The sequence below is a fragment of the Cervus elaphus genome, chromosome 1 (assembly GCF_910594005.1).
Source record: "Cervus elaphus chromosome 1, mCerEla1.1, whole genome shotgun sequence".
In the NCBI taxonomy this organism is placed as follows: domain Eukaryota; kingdom Metazoa; phylum Chordata; class Mammalia; order Artiodactyla; family Cervidae; genus Cervus; species Cervus elaphus.
The window spans coordinates 44,658,590-44,680,383 of record NC_057815.1 but is presented as its reverse complement, the minus strand read 5'-3'; the positions used below and the strand labels follow the sequence as shown (position 1 = coordinate 44,680,383).

Genomic DNA, 21,794 nt, shown 5'->3' with positions numbered 1-21,794 from the left:
TCTCTGGTAAAGGTGTTATCATACTTTCATAACTTAAAATAAGTGAATAAATATTTTATCTTCTCAAAAAAACAAATAAAAATAATCTAAAAAAAAAGTGTATCTGCTATATTAGATGCTGCCCAATTCAAATAAATTTTTGCCCAAATAAACTCTTGAAGTGTTTAATGAAACTAACAAGACCAATGAGAGCCTTTTCAATGGCATGAGCTCCAATTCACTATCTTCACTGATTTGAACATGAAATAAAGATCAGAGTAATATGCAGAAAAATTTTAAATGTGAAAAATTATTCAGAGACTCTAAGCATCCTAAATAATTTTGGGATATAAACTCATAATTCACATTCTAGGCAATAAATGCATTTCACTTGATCTGTGTAAGAATATAAAAGGAGCAGAACTCCATGCCGGCTGTGCAGCTTAGACAACACTGAGTGTCTTATGCAAGGTCATGATGAGCCTGGAGATTAGTGTCATTCCGCGGACATACTCGCCTGTTGCCACTTGTCGAACCAACACCGTATTCAACTTGATGACAGGGCTAAACGTGTGTTTGCTGTCAGCTGTAGATGCCAGAATCTTACTGTGACACCTTAACACCAGTCTATCATCCTGCTTTTGTAACAATACAAGAATATCTTCCAGCAGCAATGTATATAGATCTAAAAATAAAAATGTAGGAAAGGGTGAATAGTACAGAAACTGAGATGTGTTTTATAAACTTTATAACAATTTGACATAGAAAACTGATTTCTGGTAAATCTAGTAAATTTAAAAAATTGCTATTGTGTTTTTTTAATTTCATTTTTAATAATTCATCTTTAAAGTATCACAACAAACAAAAAAACAATGGTTCTTCACCACAGATAGTTTGAGACAGAGAAGTTTAAAAAGAAGCTTAGCCTGATTAGCATACAAAGATGGGGACAGGAATGAACAATGACAAAATTTTCTGCTTCATTCCTAAAGAAATATTTAACACACTTCACATGTAAAAAAATAACATAAGCAGATTTTCTGTGACTGTATAAATAACATGAAGTACCACTGCTAACTGCTGTAACTGAAAAGTGTGAGTGGATGTCTTTTCTCTTTGGCATAAGGAAACTTTCCTATTCTTTTTCTTTCTCTACTCTCCCCCAAATTGGCAGACAGTACACCTACCAATAGTTTTATCTCTATTCACCTTCCAAACCAATGGGCCTTCGTGAATCATCTTCCTCTTTGTTAAATCCAAATTCTGCCAAAATAAGGAGAATCATACACAAATTATTTCCAAGTACATATATGATATTCCATAGTGTCTCCTTTCAAGAAATTCCTAACATAAAAGACATTATTTACATTCACTATTATTGATATCTGTCAGCTATTGAAAATAGAATAAAAATCCAGTTAAAGTAAGCTACATAAAATGTTCTAAAAAGGAAAATGCATCTTGTAGAAAAACGCTCAAGAGTAAAGTCTTCCCAATCTCACTCTAAACAGATACTAGCTAATGAAAATGAAGCAAATATTCAGTCCCTAGAGTCTCAACCCCCTTCCTTATTTTTTCCTATGTATAACTAACTAGGATCATGGCTTATGCATATGAAGCCTCCGAGTTCTAGACTCTCGTTCCAGAAAAGCTCTAAGGACAGCATTCACAGAAGTCCAGGAAGTACTCAGGCTTGCTCTAAATATTAATAACTTGAGAGAATCATCTTTTAGTATAAGCAGCTCTAGAAAAATCTTAAGTCTCTGGAAGTTAGGAAGCTCAGCATATCAGCATGTGTTTTGATAAACTGTTATGTATGACATAAAATTATATTTTAATAGTCACCAAATAAATCTGCCAAAAGAACCAGTGAAACAGTACAAGAAAGACTTAAAATCCTCATACGTTAATTACTACAAAAACTCCATGTACTAGAGATAGCAATTCATAAATATTTTACTATCATTCCAGTAATGGTTTCAACTTTAATACTTTGGAAGAGCTTCATAGAAAAATAATTATGTTCCTTAACTCAAAAATCTAGAAAGTTCCAAGAGTAAACAGCCCTACGCTTACTCAAACTATAGAGTACAATAAAATTAAATTTAACAATAAGGAATGTTCCTTAGTCTCCTGCAAATTCTTGTCACAAAAAGTTAGTTTCACACAAAATATTCCTCTGATGAAAGACTAAAGCAGTCTTTATACACAGACCAAGACATTTAAAAGGAAGAAAAGGATTCTTAGTATAGACTATCTATGATATAAGAACTCCTTCAGGTGATGTATGTTCCCACTGAGATGTTAAATCATCTGTCAGGTCTTGAGTACATTTTACTTTTTAAGTAATGATTAGACCATCTCTTACCCTGAGCTCTTCAACATTTGGGTATTCTGACAACTTCAGATTAGAGGTATCAAGGCGACGCTGATAATCTTCCAAGCGCTGGAAATCAGACAGGATGGAGCTAAGGTTACTCCTTTGGAGATCAATGGCCTCCCTGTTTCTTAATCGAATGTGGACACTCCCCCTGCATTTACTGAGCGCTCTGCAACATCAGCCACAATTCTCACTCTTTCTTAAAACACTCCCTTCTTTTGGCTTTGGTGATACTACCTTCTCCTGGTTTTCCTTCCACCTCTTTAGCTCTTCCAATCTTTTTTCAAACTCTCTGGCCTCTAACTAGTTTGTATTTACTTTCTAAATATGTAAATCATGTACATGGTACAAAACTCAGACGGTAATATAAGGCACACAAAAAACAGTAAGTCTCCCTCTATGCTTGTCCGTGCCTTCCCCACACCCAGTTTTCCCTAAAGAAGTAATCACTAATACCCATTTCTTGGTTAGCCTATGAGGAAAATTCTAAGCAAAAAGAACACATATGGATATAAGTTAGCTTGCCTCTGTGGATGCTGTCTGTAGATATACCCTTTTTAAAACAAATATATGGTAACATAATATTTTCATATGTGTATCACTTATTCAAAAATAACAATATAGTCACAGACACATTTCTGTGTGTGCATCACATCAATATATCTTGCTGATGGTTCCATTAGCAAATAGAGTGGACTCATTTTTTCAGTGGCTGTGTCGTATTCAACTTTGTGAAAAAACTAAAGTTGAATTACATCTTACTAATGGACGTGTTTATTAGTATACACTTCTAAAGGAAGAATGGTTGGATTAAAGGTTACATGCATTTTCCCTAAGATTATAAAATATTTCTAAATAGAAAGGTCGGCATGTATATAGTAAATGCCCATATACTCATCTACATTCCACAACTAACATCTGCTATATCTTTTCTATCCTGTATCTGTCCATCTATTCATCCCTCTATCTATCCATCTATCCATTTGATATTTTGGATGTATTTCAAAGTAAGTTATAAGCACACTTTAAACATTTTATCATTAACAGAGCTAACAAGAGTTCAATATCATTAATGGGAGTTCAATATTTGTTTACAGTTGTTTTTTTCAAAGTAAAATTTACATACAGTGAAATGTACACATTTTAAGTGTACCTTTCCATGAGCTTTTATCAATGCATATACTTACGAAATGAAACTCCTATCAAGATATGAAATATGGCCATCACTTCAGAAGGCTCTCTCATACTTCCTCCTAGCTAATATCTGACCCCACATCCTCAGTGACAAACCACTTTTCTGATTTTTTTGTCACCATAAATTAGTTTAGCTAGGTCTTATAAGTTCATTAAACAGAATATATATATGTGTACACTTCTGCGTCCAGTTTCTTTCACTCAGAATAATGTTTGTGAGATTCACCCATTATTGCTGGTATTACTTTAGTTTATGACTATACTACATTTGGTTTATGCTACAAACATTCCGGTAGAAGTCTATGGGCATATATCTTCATCTCTCTTGGGTAGATCACTAAGAAGAGAATGCTGGATCAAAGCATGAACATGTGAATATGTGTTTTTTAAATTCAGATATAAATTTCTAATTTTCCCTCTGGGGTTATAACATTTTACGTTACAAACAACAAACTTGAAAGTTCCTATTTTTCCAAAGTTTTACCAACAGGCTGAATGAATGAGCAAACAAGCAGCTAGAAGATGCTCAAGAGAGCCAAACACAACTCTGACGTCCTACCACAAACTGATCTGGACCCACCTACTACATGAATAGGTAACCAGTGTTCCGCCCTTTAATTATGTAACAACAGCTACAAGGGTTACTGAACAGGCTCTGGGTAACACTAATTTAACATTCTTATTCTCACTGCCATCCTGTGTCTTCTTGCCTTTTCCTTCTTACCTGCTTGTTCTCTGCCTCCTTAACAGCCTGGTTCACATAATTTAAGATCTGACGACAATGATCTGCAGCTTTCTTCACCTTCTCCCTTTCTGGAGGCCACTCTAAATATGGTGAAAAAACCCAAAATGTAAAATGGAGGAAATCAGAAAAGAATATAAGTATATATATATATATATATATATATATATATTATATATATATATATAAAGGAGATACCACTTTATTTCAACAGTATGAAAGCATACTAAGACCCTGAATATTTTTATACCAGGATAAAAAACCTACAACAGAATCTCAATTTAGGTAGTCTTTGGACAGGTAAGACTTCTTATCACAGTCTTTAAGCATAAATACTAATTTTTAAAAAGAAATCAAATGTGAGGAGTGATGCTTTATATCAAGTATCAAGCCCACCCCAAGAAACAGGTTTCATTCACATTGTAAGCTTATATAAATGAGACTCCTTTCTCCTTGCAATTTCAAAGTGCACAGCCTACAAGATTATGTACAGTTGACTAGTTAAGCAATATTTTTGAGTGATAAAATAATTAAAAATAGCTCCAATATAAGTTTCTTTAAATTTGGGATTAAAGAAACAAAATAACTTACAATACTTGTTATCATTAAAAGAAGATGAAATTCACCAAAATGTATTGAGATTGTGCTGAGGTTATGTTTTGGTAAAGAATACCAAATCAGAATATTTGAAATTATAATCCCCTAAACAATAGTTCAGTTATACTGAATAAATATATGAAAGTATAAAACTTAATGTGTATGAATATTTTCAAATTCCCAGGCATAAGAAATAGGCATTTAATTACACAGAAGTATTGAGAACTAAAGTATAAGAATCTAAAGCTCAATTGAGAAACTCAGATTCACTTCTTAGTTTAAAACAAGAGAGCTGGAGTGATAATACACTGATTGGACTTAATGAAAGTACATATCAATAGATATAAAATATCTCTTCAACCCGGTATAGGCCTTCACCAAAGGAAATATGATGATACATGCTAGAGGAAGTATTAGTAAACTTTTCCTACTTTTTCTGTATATTTTACAGGCCAAATGGTCTCTGTCAAAACTATTTAACCCTGTTGTTGTACAGCAAAAGTAGGCAGAGATAATATTTCAACAATTGAGCATGACTATGTTCCAATAAAACTTTACTTACAAAAATATGTGTGAGCCAGATTTAATCATGATCCATAGATTGCTTAAACCCTGTGCTTGTGCTACTAAGGGAGCATATTAAATCAAATAGCCTGAAGACAACTGGAATCTTGCTAGAATATTTTGCCATACTACTTGGAAATTCAAAGTGCCAGACACCAGGATGCTGTGAGAGATTATTCAGCAAAATGTGTTTTTGTTGTTGTTATTCTTAAGCTCTTTAATTTCAGTGAGAATGCTGTACCTGTGTATTTGGCAATATTGTCCAAGAGAAGAGGGTACTTAGTAAGCCTTTGCATTTGAGTGGGAATGATATCCTTTAGCTGCAGACGACGACAGAGTGGATTACTCTCAGCATCCTAAAATTAAAGGCAAATAAGTGAATTTGTAATTCTTATTAGAACTGTAATTACCTAACATGCACCATATATTCATCATACAAATGTCTTCAGCATCAAAGTTCTGGTTATTAAATCAAGACTTAAAACCTGCCAAGACACGCCACTGGCACACTCCACTTCTGTTTTCTCCTTTAATCATATAACGTAGCCTTTATCACTCAGCAAATGGCTCTGTGCTATCTGTTTAAGCAAGGATTGAGAACATCCATAATCATCTCTAACAACTGCTTTCTTGTGAAAGAAGTTTTATCTTTACATACTAAGAAAATCTAGTTACATTTTCCAACGACTGGCTTTCCTACCAAAAGCTAATCAGTTATCTGCTATCTGCCACTCTAAGTAGGCACAGTAGATCATAAATATAGATATATCAGCTCAGCTGTAACAGAGGTCTGCAAACTTCTCAATAATATGCCAGACATGGCTTTGCATGTCATCAGTCTCTCTCAGAACTATTTCATCTGCTGTTTTAACACAAAAGCAGCCAGAGATAATACTTAAAGGAATGAACTTGGCTCTGTGCAGTAGAGTTCTAAGGCGGCCTCCAAGATTCCAATTTTATGGTGTACAACCTGTATAACCCACCCCCTGCCCTTGAGTGTGGGCAGAACTTATCAATATGATGGGTTATCGCTTCTGTGATAAGGTGACTATCAGTTAACTATGAGTCAATCAAAAAGGAGATTGTCCTAGGTGAGACTGACTTAATCAGAGGAGTCTTTAAAAGCAAGCTCTGTCAGAGAGACATGTTCCTACTGGACTGGAAGAGAAGGACACAACTTATAAACTGCCTACAGGGGCTGTGTGGCAAAGAGATTTGGGCGCTTGCTAGGAGCCCAGAGCAGTTGCTAGCCAACAACAGCAAGAAGACAGGGTTCTTGATTATACATTTACAAGGAAATGAATTCTGCTGACAACTAGTGAGCTTAAAAGAGTCCCAGATGAGAACTGCAGCTGCAAGTGATACCTTGATTTCAGCCTGATGAAAGCATGAAGAAAGAACATAGATAAACTGTATTTGTACTCTTAAACTACAAAACTGTGACATGATACATCTGCATCAAGTTGCAACATTTGTGGTGATTTGTCTACAGCAATACAAAATAAACTGTGTTCCAATAAAACTTTATTTACAAAAACAGGGACAAGGCTGGATATGGCCCATGGGCTCTAGTTTACTGATGGTTATATATACCAATATATAGCCCAGTAAGCATGGCTGCTGTCTGACTCTTCTCTGGGCTGGCTATAAGGCCCTTCTCATGTTTTGACAATGTTATTTCAATCGTGTGCATGGCCATTTCCTGCCAATATCTCCAAGGCAATGTGAACTTCTATGTCAAATATTTTAATCCTATCATATATTCTTTATAATTCACCATTACAGTATCACCTTTATATGCTCCAGTAATTTAAGAGATAATGCATGGCTTTAAAAATGTAAACATAGACATAACCCTTATACAAAATTTTAGTCTTAGAATTCCCCTAGTTCATTCCATAATCGACCCCCCAAAAAATTGCATTTTTTTGTGTGTGTGTGTTACATGACTCACTCAACTCACCTGCACAAAAGTCTGGAATCGAGAATCCTTTTTCTGGCGAGACTTGATCATTTCCAGGGCAAAGGGTTGGTTACTGCAAAAGGTAGCAGCAGCATGTTTCAACTTTTCCTCCCCGGGTCCACTGAACTGTGCCAAGAACACAAAGAACACAATAGAGAATGGGATACTGAGCTTATTTAAGGACAGGCAAAATGAGAGACAGCCACAATTCTTCCAATATCCCAGTTAAGTATCCCCAAGTGATAGCAGAAATCTACATACTTTATATGGATTATCAAGTATTCTCCACTAAAAAACTTCTGACTCTGACATATCCAGACCTTTTTTGATCATAGTCTAGTATTTTCTTGTTCATAGCTTACCACAACTTACTACCTTTTCAGTCCATCCCACTTCTAAATCTGACAGAAAGGTTGACACTTGGGGAATATGAGACACAAAATGCTTAAAGACTGAGATTAAAATTTGATTTTCTTAGAATCTGACACCTTTACAAAAATTACTGTCCTATTGCTGTAGGAAGAAAACCCTTGGGATTCAAGCTTACTTTCTTACTTATGAAATCCAGGGCAGGTCGTAACTTCTCTGGGTCACAATAAAATTAAATCACCTCCACAGAAGGTGGAGCTCCATCCCTTAAATTTCTCTTGGGGAAGATTCATGAGCCTATGAATGTCTTTTACTAAAAATTATACTTTTTACTGGCTTTCCAGGTGGTGCTACTGGTAAAGAAACCACCGGCCAGTCCAGGAGATGTTAAGAGATGCGGGTTTGACCCCTAAGTTGGGAAGATACCCCTGAAGAAGAGAATAGCAATCCACTCCAGTGTTCTGGCCTGGAGAATCCCCATGGACAGAGGAGCCTAGTGGGCTACAGTCCATGGGGTTGCAGAGTCAGACACGACTGAGTGACTCAGCACAGCACAGCACAGCACAGGGCATTTGTAGGTAAACTCTCAGCACTTTCCTCTTCAACTATGAAGCATACAAAGTGGTGTTTTAATAGGTTGCTCCAATGTTGTATTCTTATCTTAAATATGACACTCTACATATTTAGAGATGAGAATGGCAGAATTTTTGGTATGTTAGTCAATCTAGGTACCAGGCAATTACTAACAGCAGCTGGGTTTACAAAAGAAAATAACACCTCAGCCTCAAGCAGTTTTACAGTGGTTTTACTAGTAGCAAATGTACATATAAGGTGATCTCATGGGGCCAATACTGGAAAAATGCTCTCCAAAACTATTTTTAAAAGATAAAATAAATCTAGACACCTATTTACGATTTCTGCTTTTAGTATTTCTGGCCAGTGCTTTGCCCTAAATTAACCATTTGTACCGAGCAGCTACTAACCAAATTGGTTAGTTCATTTTGCTTTTCCTCAACCTCTTATAGGCAAAACACATTGGTCAAGAATACAATTCTTTTTACATGCTCTAAAATAAATTTTCTGTCCCACTTTTAAGAGGTATCTTTATTTCACATGTAATATTTATGTAGTCCAAAGGGCTTTTACAAGAGGACCAACTGTACTTTTGTACTTTATTAATGACGAATCTCACCTGACACTTGGTGTTAAACATTATTTATAGGAGATGTAAATTAAACTGCTTCAGAATCAAGATTGATATCTTAAGTCCATATGACTTACAACTTTTAAATCCAAACGGAGAAGAAAATTCATGCTATGCTATGTCATACTACAAATTTTCTATTTCAAGTTTGGTAGCGTGCTGCCAAGCCCACAGAACTCAAAGATCAAGAAACAAAATGAGTCACATGACCACAGAGTAGCCACAGAACAAGTTGCATTTTCAAGGAAGTTAAGTCTCCTTAACAACAATAATGCCAGCATGGGTCTAAGGAGAAAATGCTTTGGAAAGTTCAGTAAATGCAAGGTGAGACTGCATTAGGATTCCCTGATCCTGTTTTACATGTCAAGTGGCTAATCATTAAGAAGAGATCTACTAATAGATTAGTAGATTCTGAGTCACAGTCTCACCATCAGTGAAAAGAGTAAGATGAGTAAGAGTAAGAGTAAGAGTAAGATTGTTTTGGTCAACTTTCCAGTATTTAATCTTTTTTTTTTTAAACATTTTTACAATCTTGCTTTGTTCACTTTATTTTTTTTACAGAATACTTATTTAGTCTGGCTGAAATTATTATTATTATTCTTTTTTTTTGGAGGCTAATAACTTTACAATATTGTATTGCTTTTGCCATACACTGACATGAATCCGCCATGGGTGTACATGTGTTCCCTATCCTGAACCCCCCCTCCCACCTCCCTCCCCATCCCATCCCTCTGGATCATCCCAGTGCACCAGCCCTGAGCACCCTGTATCCTGCATCAAACCTGGACTGGCGATCCATTTCACATATGATAATATACCTGTTTCAATGCCATTCTCCCAAACCGTCCCACCCCTCGCCCTCTCCCACAGAGTCCAAAAGACTGTTCTATACATCTGTGTCTATTTTGCTGTCTCGCATACAGGGTTATCGTTACCATCTTTCTAAATTCCATATATATGTGTTAGTATACTGTATTGGTGTTTTTCTTTCTGGCTTACTTCACTCTGTATGATAGGCTCCTGTTTCATCCACCTCGTTAGAACTGATTCAAATGTATTCTTTTTAATGGCTAAGTAATATTCCATTGTGTATATGTACCACAGCTTTCTTATCCATTTGTCGGCTGATGGACATCTAGGTTGCTTCCATGTCCTGGCTATTATAAACAGTGCTGCGATGAATATTTGGGTACACGTGTTTCTTTCAATTCTGGTTTCCTCAGTGTGTATGCCCAGCAGTGGGATTGCTGGGTCATATGGCAGTTCTATTTCCAGTTTTTTAAGGAATTTCCACGCTGTTCTCCACAGTGGCTGTACTAGTTTGCATTCCCACCAACAGTGTAAGAGGGTTCCCTTTTCTCCACACCCTCTCCAGCATTTATTGCTTGTAGACTTTTGGATAGCAGCCATTCTGACTGGCATGAAATGGTACCTCACTGTGGTTTTGATTTGCATTTCTCTGATAATGAGTGATGTTGAGCATCTTTTCATGTGCCTGTCAGCCATCTGTATGTCTTCTTTGGAGAAATGTTTGTTTAGTTCCTTGGCCCATTTTTTGATTGGGTCATTTATTTTTCTGGAATTGAGCTGCAGGAGTTGCTTGTATATTTTTGAGATTAATTCTTTGTCAATTGCTTTGTTTGCTATTATTTTCTCCCATTCTGAAGGCTGTCTTTTCACCTTGCTTATAGTTTCCTTTGTTGTGCAAAAGTTTTTTAAGTTTAATTAGGTCTCATTTGTTTATTTTTGCTTTTATTTCCAATATTCTGGGAGGTGGGTCATAAAGGATCCTGCTGTGATTTATGTCAGAGAGTGTTTTGCCTATGTTTTCCTCTAGGAGTTCTATAGTTTCTGGCCTTACGTTTAGATCTTTAATCCATTTTGAGTTTATTTTTGTGTATGGTGTTAGAAAGTGTTCTAGTTTCATTTTTTTAACAAGTCGTTGACCAGTTTTCCCAGTACCACTTGTTAAAGAGATTGTTTTTTCTCCACTGTATATTCTTGCCTCCTTTGTCGAAGATAAGGTGACCATAGGTGCATGGATTTATCTCTGGGCTTTCTATTTTGTTCCATTGATCTATATTTCTGTCTTTGTGCCAGTACCATACTTGATGACTGTGGCTTTGCAGTAGAGCCTGAAGTCAGGCAGGTTGATTCTTCCAGTTCCATTCTTCTTTCTCAAGATTGCTTTAGCTATTTGAGGTTTTTTGTATTCCATACAAATTGTGAAATTATTTGATCTAGTTTTGTGAAAAATACCATTGGTAGCTTGATAGGGACTGCACTGAATCTATAGATTGCTTTGGGTAGTATACTCATTTTCACTATATTGATTCTTCCGATCCATGAACACGGTATATTTCTCCATCTATTTGTGTCCTCTTTGATTTCTTTCACCACTTTTTTTATAGTTTTCTATATATAGGTCTTTTGTTGTTTTAGGTAGATGTATTCCTAAGTATTTTATTCTTTTTGTTGCAATGGTGAATGGAATTGTTTCCTTAATTTCTCTGTTTTCTCATTGTTAGTGTATAGGAATGCAAGAGATTTCTGTGTGTTGATTTTATATCCTGCAACTTTATATACCCATTAATTAGCTCTAATAATTTTAATCTTTTTAAAAGTTATCACTGTAAAATTACCAAAATCTTTTGGCATTTCCTCAAGCAGTCTACATACTGAAGTAAGTATCTGTTGGCATATCTAAACAGTTCCTGTTCAACCAGTGTTAAAATTTTGGGAACCACATCACAGGTTTTACTATTACTCATAGACTTAACTACAGGACTTTTTTTAAGCATCTAGATCAAACCCACTTTCCTGTAGGAAGATTTTCTGTATGCTCCAAGTTTAGGTGTCCCTGCTGTCTATTTCCAAAATAACCTGTATTCTCCCCTTTTTGTAACACTAACCACACTTTAAATAATGACTATTCTTTTTCCCCTACTGATTATAAGTTCCACAAGGGCAGGAGCCATATCTGTTCTGACTGCCACTGTATCCCCAGCACCTAGAACAGTGGGTATATGCTGACAAAGAGTCAGCCAGAAAGATAAAAGCAATTTGCCAAGCAGCTACTATAGTCTCTGAACTCTGTTTCCTTATACTGTAAATAAGGTTAAGTAATTTTCACTTTTCTGCTTCTGTGATGGTAGCTATCGATCTATAATTGTCCAGTGTTTTACAGCACATTTCTGAGATTTTGACAACAAAAGACAGTTAAAATTCCACATCAGTTAAATTATTTTTATCAAGGTCCATTTTACTCTACATTCTTTAAAACACAAAGAACTATTATCTTTAATTTGATGAGAAAAGAGAATGCAGTTGAATGGGCACTTATTATACTAATTAAGAATACACACTTGGACCCTTTTTATCTTTACATCAAAGGATGAGTTTGCATACTTGGGAAGGTTAGCAGCTTAACCTTAAATCTGATCAAATGCCTATGAAAATTTTTAAATGAAATCGCCAATGTCCTTACCCAGATCAGCAAATCTTCCCCAATCTGATCAATGACAGAGGTCTCATTCCTCTTCCGAATAGCCTTCATTTGCTCATTCAACCCAACTGGGGCGGGGGGGGGGGGCGGAAACGATGAAAAAAAATTAAGCATACATTCATTTCAGGCTGAGATACTGGTAGTATCATGAATCTAAATTTAAAAAAAAAAAAAAAAGATTTTCGGAGTAGTATAGCTTTTTTTCCTCATAGCTCAGTCAATAAAGAATCTGCCTGCAATGCAGGAATCTGCTTCCGATGCAGGAGACCCAGGTTCAATTCCAGGGTCCAAAAGATCCCCTGGAGAAGGAAATGGCAACCCACTTCAGTATTCTTGCCTAGAAAATACCATGGACAGAGGAACCTGGTGGGCGACAGTCCATGGGGTTGCAAAAGTCAGACACGATTTAGCGACTAAGCCACATAGCTTCTAATTGCCTTAAATATAAATCTGGACATAATTCTTATACATCTACATATTTTTATTTCTATATGAAAACCAGTTGCCAAAGCATAAAATAATGTGGAAACTAGCACATTATATACAGTATAGGGGCATCAAATACACATTTAACCTCAAGATTCCATCTGTAACCAGCCATGCTTGTTAGAAAACAAACTTCAACTGTACAAGTGACTCCGCCCACTATTTCTCTCAAAACGTGTGTTTCCAGTCAATGGACATCATCATGCTCAAATGTGTCATGCACACTGGTGAGACTCAGGATCACCCACATAGGAACAAAAGGCAACCGTTTGGTGGGTGGTTGTTGCCAGGTGGTGATGGCATCCTTGATGAAAGAAAGACTAAATGTAAGGGCCCTGGAGAAACAGTGACTTACAAAGAGAGGAACTGATACTATTGTCTCCAAAGCCCAAGATGACTACAACCAGGGACAGACAGCAGCACTGATTTTTAATGTACTCATTCAAGCATTCCAAGCAACAAAACCATAAAATAATTTAATTCCTAAAAGTTTTGGATTATATGCTATATATCACTACTTACAAAATGTATTTATACATATATTATACAGATTATATATTTTAAAAAACATATATAATGTAAGTAATCAGGAATTTCCAAGGGTAATTTTAACTATGTTTTTTGTCTTAAGCATTGACTTTAGGCCCTAAGTTCTATGTTAATACTCTGAATAAAAAAAAGTTGATGTGGTGGAAGTAAGGAATTGGGGAGAAATTCAAAGATCCAATTTTTTTTTATCTTATGCTCACATATAATTATAGAATTTTAGGAATGCCAACATGGATACAATTATTTGTAAGATTTTACTGTTATGGTGCCTTTTTATACCAAAGAGCTTTTATCTATTGGAAATGTTAGGAACAAAGATCAGAGTCAATTTATCTTACTGTGAAGTTGAAGAATATCTTCTAAGTTTGAAAAAATTTTACGTAGTTCTGAAGGTGACAAAATTCCTTCTCTGGACACTCGCTGATAAAACACTTGATCTAGAACCTTCAATGTTCGAACATGAGCTCTTTCAGTGTAGAATAATTCTAAGCAGAAAAATAGGAAACATAAAATGTTACCTTACTTAGAATGAGATCAAACATAGGCTTTGGCTGAAATTAAGTACCAAATGAGTAATATAATCATTATTTACATTTTTGACAGGATATGGTATCTCTGAAGCCACTTCTTAATTCCATGAAATTCTACTATATACTGGCTCTAAGAGTTGAATACTGCTAAATGAAAAGTATCATTTAAAACAATTTTGTACTTACAAGCTAACAATGTACTCCAAAATCCATTGGTTGCCAGCACCAACCAATCACAACTACAACACTGGAAAACTATAAGTCCAAATATCATAGTCTTTTAACTGAGCCCTCTTCTATGTTATCTAACTTGCCCATTAACTCTCTTTAATTAATTAAGTAGGCTGCACTGGGTGTCTGCTGCTGCCCGTGGGCTTTCTTTGGTTGCAGCAAGCAGGGCCTACTCCCTGGTTGCAGTGCATCAGCTTCTCCTTGTGGTAGCTTCTTCTGTTGCAGAGCACAGACTCTAGAGCACAGGCTTCAGTGGTTGTGGCACATAGGCTTCCTTGCCCCGCAGCAAGTGGGACCTTCCGGGACCAGGGACTGAACTCATAGCCCTTGCATTAGCAGGTGGATTCTTAACCACTGGACTACCAGGGAAGTCCTGCCTATAGACTCTTATTTCTGAGGCCAAACTTTTTAATTTCACCATGTCTCAATGTTGCTAGAGACAGGAAGTATATTTATTCAAATCACAACTTAAAGATAGTAATAGGTACAGCTTCTGTGTCATATGCGCTAGGGTAAAATAAACAACATTATACAAGGATAAAGGAAGACCTAGATTTTAGTTTTCTTCCCGTCACTTACCAGCTGCATGATCTTGACTAATTCAATTAGTTAGTCTGAGCCATGGCTTTCTCATTTATAATCTATGCACAAAAAAAAACTGAGCCTGAAAGTAAAGTGAGGGCACTAGTGTTGTCTCAATGATTTTTCATGTTTAAGATCTATAATGATATGAATTTTAAATAACTTGAATGCTAAACACATTTTCCTTTTAAATTATCATTAAGAATCATACAATCACTTGCATTTTTAAGTTGGAAAGGTCAGGGATCATCTATTAATTTCCTCTCTGTTCAAAACAAATGGTGAGTATAAACTCTGAAGCAAACTCCAAGTTTTGGGGGTGGTTTAACTCTAATAAAACTCTATATATGTGAATAATAAAAATGAATTAAGCTCACCATTAATTACTTCCTGTCTTTTGATCTCACAAGGCTTTAGTCCCAGTAACACTTCTCGACTGACGAGCTGTTGCCAGTTGGGTGGGTCCGTCTCTAAGTCATTTTCAAACTGTTCATCCTCACTCTGACTTTCTCCAAAAGCTATGCTGTCAAACCTAATGAAGAACAAATAATGATTTCTATTTCAGGAAATCATACGGACAATGGGAGACAGCACAAATCTTTACGTTACAGTCAATCAGTCAGCTTTCTGAAGTATTACTTAGCAGAGCCTGGAACATCATCCTCCCTTACAAAATAGCTAACATGTGTTATAAACGCCTCCATAAATTTTTAAATAGTTGTGTTTATTAAGAAATTTCTTTTATACTATCTAATAGATTTGCGCATAGGGCTTTTTTTCCTTTAAAACTAGGACTTAAGGGGAAAAAGATGTATTTCTTAAAATATGCCCCACTGAAAGCTACTTTACGATTGATTACTTACTTTCGAAAGGGCTTTGGTGTCCCATGTTCAGTCACTCTAAAACAAGGGAGAATAGACAGTCAACATACAAATAAAATGGTGATGAAAAAATTGATGACAAAGATATTAAAAATCCACAGTGACTGATAAATAATTCTTCTGGATATTGCAATGACTTAATATCAAATAAATGAAGAAACATTTTAGTACATATCTAATATTTACTACCAATAAATTGTATTTCTTTCCCCCAAAAAGCATGTAGAATACTAAGTATAGGCATACTATACAGTGAGGAACTTTTAAGCAATGCCCTAAACACCCCTAAGACACCACTGAATTACCTTTCCACTTCCCATTCCTCCTCCTGCACCTGGTCTAATGGAGGAGGTGGGAAATCAAAGATGGTGTTGGGAGTACGAGGAGTGCCATCCAAGGAGTCTCCAGATGCTGGCGTTTCTCCAGCTTGTTTTGATCCTGAAAAGACAAAAGTCAGACATTCAGATGTTGTTAATAAGGACAGTGATTAAAAAAAAAAATCAGTCCCCCAGAAAGCTTCAGCCTCACCCATGGTCATAGTCTTACTTAAACAACTGCAGGTTAGCTAGAAACAAAATTCTAACATAAAATTTTAACATGCACTAAAAAATAAACTGGAATATCATTTTTCAGTTCAGTTCAATTCAGTCACTCAGTTGTGTCCAACTCTGTGACCCCAAAGACTGCAGCATGCCAGGCTTCCCTGTCCGTCATTTTTACGCAGCTTTAAAAAAAATCAACATAAGACATGGCAACTACTAGGAAGAGCACATGATATGGAGAAACATTCTCTATATACTTTTTTACTCCAAGTACCAATCTTTTTCATTCAAATTTTAGTTATCATCATGGTCTACCTCCAAATAACTTCATATTTCTCATCTTTGAAGAGTTTGCTCACTTATTCGTCCCATTTTCACTTCCCTTCCTTTTTTTCTTCCCACTCTTTAACATCTATATTATTATTCCTATTTATCTGTTATTCCCTAAGTTTAAATGACGGAATTATATATAGATATATTTGTTTCAACAAGGCGTTAGTGTCTTAACTTTCCTCTATGTCACATTAGGTATTTGTGTCTGTATCCTTCTCTTTAATTATATTTCTTTCCTTTTACCTTTCATGTCTTTCAGTTACATTTTTACTTGTATCCTTAAGAGGAATTTTACATTTCCATTCTGATTTGTAGCCACAACTAAAAATATTCTATGCTTCGCCTAATAGGTTGATTCTAAGAGTCCGAAAAAAAAAAAAAACCAAAAAACAGTGTACTTACATTATTGTGACCATACACATATTGTAATACAACATTCTTTCCAGGTTAAGAGGCATGTTAGGTTAGGATTATGTTTTCTTTTCTACTGGTCCAATGACACAACTCCTAGGTCACTTGAAATAGAATGTTTGTTAAAGTCATACACTCCATCAGTCACTTTCAGATTATGCCACTGTTTGCTTCATGTTTCAATCATGAAGTCTTCCTGTCACCAGCCACCTGTGGCAGCACGGAAGCAGGTCTCTTGGCCCTGTTAAGCTTTCAGATGGTTGGCTGACATCCTGACTACAACTTTACGAGAGGTTCCAACCCAAAACTGCCTACCTAAGCTGATCCTGAGCTCCTCACGCACCAAAAATGTGAAGCAGTAAATATTTTTTTGTGTTACGCCATTAAGTTTTGGGATAATTTATCACAAAGCAATTGATAACTAATAAAACAGCTATTATAGGTAACAGTTATATTAAGACTTCTTGGTCTCTGCTCCTTTTTCATAACATGCTATTCTTGCTTTAGATATAACAACCTCTTTAATTTCTTCAAGAATACTATCTAATTTGGAGGTATTTTTATAAGTTCTTACTTATTACCTAAATTATTTTCTGCTAGTGGCAGTTTTTCTGTTTCTTTTGTATTTTCCTCTTTACGCCCCTAATAGGTTTGGCAGTATGTATTATCTTGGGTCTTGACTCTAATAACTTCTGCCAAAAGTGAGTAATGCTGCACATGTGTAAGAATGCAAGACTTAGCAGCTGACTTGGCTTTCCTGTTCTGCTATGTAGAAGTAGGGTCCTTTCAGCTAGAAGCTCCTCTGAGTGGCATAAGCCCCTGGCATGCCTACTGACAGGCTTTAGGTCCCCTAAAGTGAGCTTCAGGGCACTAATACCATGGAGGACTTAACAACTGTGTACCATGGCACTACACAATTCACTCAGCTTGTGCCAAGTCATGTCCAACTCTTTGTGACCCCACGGACTGCAGCATGCCAGGCTTCTCTGTCCTTCTTTGTCTCCCCGAGTTCGCTCAAACTCTTGTCCACTGAGTCAGTGATGCCATCCAACCATCTCATCCTCTGTCACTCCCCTCTCCCCCTGCCCTCAATCTTTCCCATCATCAGTGTCTTTTCCAACGAGTCAGCTCTTCACATCAGGTGGCCAAGTACTGGAATTTCAGCTTCAGCATCAGTTCTTCCAGTAAATATTCAGGGTTGATATCCTTTAGGATTGACTGGTTTGATCTCCTTGCTGTCCAAGGGACTCTCAAGAGTCTTCTCCAGCACCACAGTTTGAAAGCATCAGTCTTTCTTCAGCACTCAGTCTTCTTTATGGTCCAATTCTCACATCTGTAGATGACTACTGGAAAAATCATACCTTTAACTCTATGGATCTTTGTTGGCAAACTGATGTCTCTGCTTTTTAATACACTGCCTAGGTTTGGCACAGTTTTGCTTTCAAGGAGCAAGCATCTTTTCATTTCATGGCTGCAGTCACCATCCACAGTGCTTTTGGAACCGAAGAATATAAAATCTGCCACTGTTTCCACTTTTTCCCCATCTATTTGCCATGAAGTAATGGGACCAGATGCCATGATCTTAGTTTTTTGAATGCTGAGTTTTAAGCCAGCTTTTTCATGCTCCTTTCATCCTCATGAAGTTGCTCTTTAGTTTCTCTTCACTTTCTGCCATCAGGGTGGTTATCATCTGCATATCTGAGGTTGTTGATATTTCTCCCTGCAATCTTGATTCTAGCTTGTGAGTCATCCAGTCCAGCATTTTGCAGGAGGTACTCTGCATATAAGTTAAATAAGCAGCGTGACAATACACAGCCTTGACGTACTCCTTTCCCAATTTTGAGCCAGTCTGTTGTTCCATGTCTGGTTCTAACTGTTGCTTCTGGACCTGCATACAGCTTTTTCAGGTAAGGTGGTCTGGTATTCCCATCTCTGTAAGAATTCTCCACAGTTTGTTGTGATCCACACAAAGGCTTTAGCATAGTCAATAAAGCAGAAGTAGATGTTTTTCTGGAATTCCCTTGCTTTTTCTATGATCCAATGGATGTTGGCAATTTGATCTCTGGTTCCTCTGCCTTTTCTAAATTCAGGTTGTATATCTGGAAGTTCTTGATTCAAATACTGTTGAAGCCTAGCTTGAAGGATTTTGAGCATTACCTTACTATCACATGAAATAAGCACAACTGTATGGTAGTTTGAACATTCTTTGGCATTGCCCTTCTCTGGGATTGGAATGAAGACTGACCTTTTCCAGACCCATGGCCACTGTTGAATTTTCCAAATTTGCTGGCATATTGAAGGCAGCACTTCCACAGCATCATCTTTTAGGATTTGAAAGAGCTCAACTGGAATTCCATCACCTCCACTAGCTTTGTTCATAGTAATGCTTTCTAAGGCCCACTTGGCTTCACACTCCAGGATGTCTGGCTCTGGGTGAGTGATCACACCATCATAGTTATCTGGGTCATTAATACCTTTTTTATATAGTTCTTCTGTGTATTCTTGCCACCTCTTCTTAACAGCTTCTGCTTCTGTTAGGTCTCTGCTGTTTCTGTCCTTTATTGTGCCCATCTTTACATGAAATGTTCCCCTGGTATCGTCAATTTTCTTGAAGAGCTCTCCAGACTTTCTCATTCTATTGTTTTCCCTCTATTTCTCTGCACTGTTCATTTAAGAAGGCTTTCTTATCTCTCCTTGCTATTCTCTTGAACTCTGCATTCAGCTGGGTATATCTTTCCCTTTCTACTTTGCCTTTCACTTCTCTTCTTAGCTCAGCTATTTGTAAGGCCTCCTCAGACAATCACTTCGCCTTCTTGTATTTCTTTTTCTTTGGGATGGTTTTGGTCAGCACCTCTTGTACAATGTTACGAACCTCTGTCCACAGTTCTTCAGGCACTCTGTCTACCAGATCTCATCCCCTGAACTGCTCATCACCTCCACTGTAAAACCATAAGGGATTTGACTTAGGTCATACATGAATGACCTAGTGGTTTTCCCTACTTTCTTTAATTTAAGCCTGAATTTTGCAATGAGAAGCTCATGATCTGAGCCACAGTCAGCTTCAGGTCTTGTTTTTGCAGACTGTATAACCTTCTCCATCTCCGGCTATAAAGGATATAATCAGTCTGATTTCAACTTGTGTAACAAAGAACACATTCATTTTCTTTTGATACAGGAATGACTGCTTGTATTCTGTAATGTAAGAATCAAAAGTTGCTGACAGAACTGTTTTGATTATAGATCTTCTGTGAATTCATCATTTTCAATTTTACCTCTTCCTCATGCACTCTGTAACTCATATGACAACTCTAAGCCCAAGGTCTCTTTTGGGTTCCAATGGGTCCCACCTTGGACTCCTTACACAAACTATGGGCTCCTACTTCCTTTATGTCCTTTCATCAATCAAACCACTTGTGACCAAATTTGTGGAAATCTCTTATGAATAAGAATATCTTCTCTTCCTCGGCTTCTCCTCTGTACGCTTTTTGTTTCTTCATTACCTACTGTTCTTTTATTTCAGTGAGACACGACAGCCATGAATTAAGGCATTACTCAATCCAATATCTTCAGAATTCCACTTAAGACTGAACCTCCAGGCTTTTCTACAAACGTCACGGCTACTTCTTTGTCTTCTGCTACAGGTCCCTCAGATAGAGACTGATGTTTCTGTCATAGACTATGTACTGCAGGGTGATGAGACAGAGACTCTTCTTTTTCCTAAGGACTACTTTTAGACTATTATCCTACTTTCTTATAAAAATCCCTTGCTCCACTGAGGTGCTCACTCTCTGAATAATGTCATGTTGTCACTACCAAGAGCCATCTAGCAACACTGAACCTTTGGCTGCTGGCTCACCATTCTCCTCTCCATGCTATTACCAAACGCGGCCACCACAAAATCCATGTCTGTAACGTATCTGAGCCTTTGCTCCTTGGTGCCTCACCTGCTCCATCACTAGTAACCCCCTCTCTGCCACCTCAGTGACCACTCCCACGGATCTACCCTTGGTTTTGTCACACCAGAAACTGAACCGCTTCCAAAATCACCAATACAAACGGGTATTTCCTTCTCCAAATACAAGGACCTAATTCTCCCAGCTCACTTGCTTAAGAAACCGATTATAACAAGTATGAAGAAATATGGTAATAAGCTCTTTCCTTAATTACCTACAATTACTTCCTATCTTTCTTTACTCTTCAAATCTTCTTGCCCTTCTCACTAAATCCTCACTCTCAGCTAATAACCTTGCCCTTCACATATACTCTGCATACCATTGCTTCTCTCCTTCTCAAAACTTTTTTCTATTGGCTATATAGTCCATTTCCCACATTTTTAACCTCTTTCTCTCAACAGGCTTCCCGTTAGCATTAAAAAAAAACCCCAGTATCTCAGATTTTTTAAAAGTCTTCTTTAGATGCACTGCACATAAACATATCTGCCTCTAACTTACTTTTACTTTTCTTATTTTTTGTTGTTTTTATTCTATCATTTTATATTGATAACATTCTTAAATAGAGAATAATTCTTACTGATATACATACTACCGTATGTAGAATAGATAAACAACAACAAGGACCTACTGTATATGCTTCTAACTTCTGACCAGTCCTCTCAACACTCCCCACAACTTGAGTATTTTATTTATGATATTTATGACCACTTCTCCAGAAGGCTAAGCTACATGGGGCAAAAATCTCAGTGTATAATTATCGCATGCGAACATTGGCCATAGAGATAATGCCTGACAGAAA

The 21,794-nt window shown here is 36.7% G+C and overlaps 1 protein-coding gene across 6 annotated transcripts in view; it reads right to left on the bottom strand.

The window, feature by feature from the left end:
- Positions 1-21,794, bottom strand: part of ARHGEF12 (Rho guanine nucleotide exchange factor 12) — a 150,372-nt gene that overhangs the window by 12,650 nt on the left and 115,928 nt on the right. For all 6 annotated transcript variants that reach the window (XM_043901225.1, XM_043901196.1, XM_043901206.1 and 3 more), the window contains 11 exons: positions 16,062-16,194; positions 15,739-15,774; positions 15,253-15,407; positions 13,871-14,017; positions 12,480-12,565; positions 7,420-7,545; positions 5,698-5,812; positions 4,278-4,378; positions 2,348-2,425; positions 1,167-1,242; positions 497-664 (listed from right to left, as the gene is read on the bottom strand). In XM_043901225.1, coding sequence (XP_043757160.1) covers positions 497-664; positions 1,167-1,242; positions 2,348-2,425; positions 4,278-4,378; positions 5,698-5,812; positions 7,420-7,545; positions 12,480-12,565; positions 13,871-14,017; positions 15,253-15,407; positions 15,739-15,774; positions 16,062-16,194 — 1,221 coding nt within the window. The remainder of the gene's footprint in view (positions 1-496; positions 665-1,166; positions 1,243-2,347; positions 2,426-4,277; positions 4,379-5,697; positions 5,813-7,419; positions 7,546-12,479; positions 12,566-13,870; positions 14,018-15,252; positions 15,408-15,738; positions 15,775-16,061; positions 16,195-21,794) is intronic.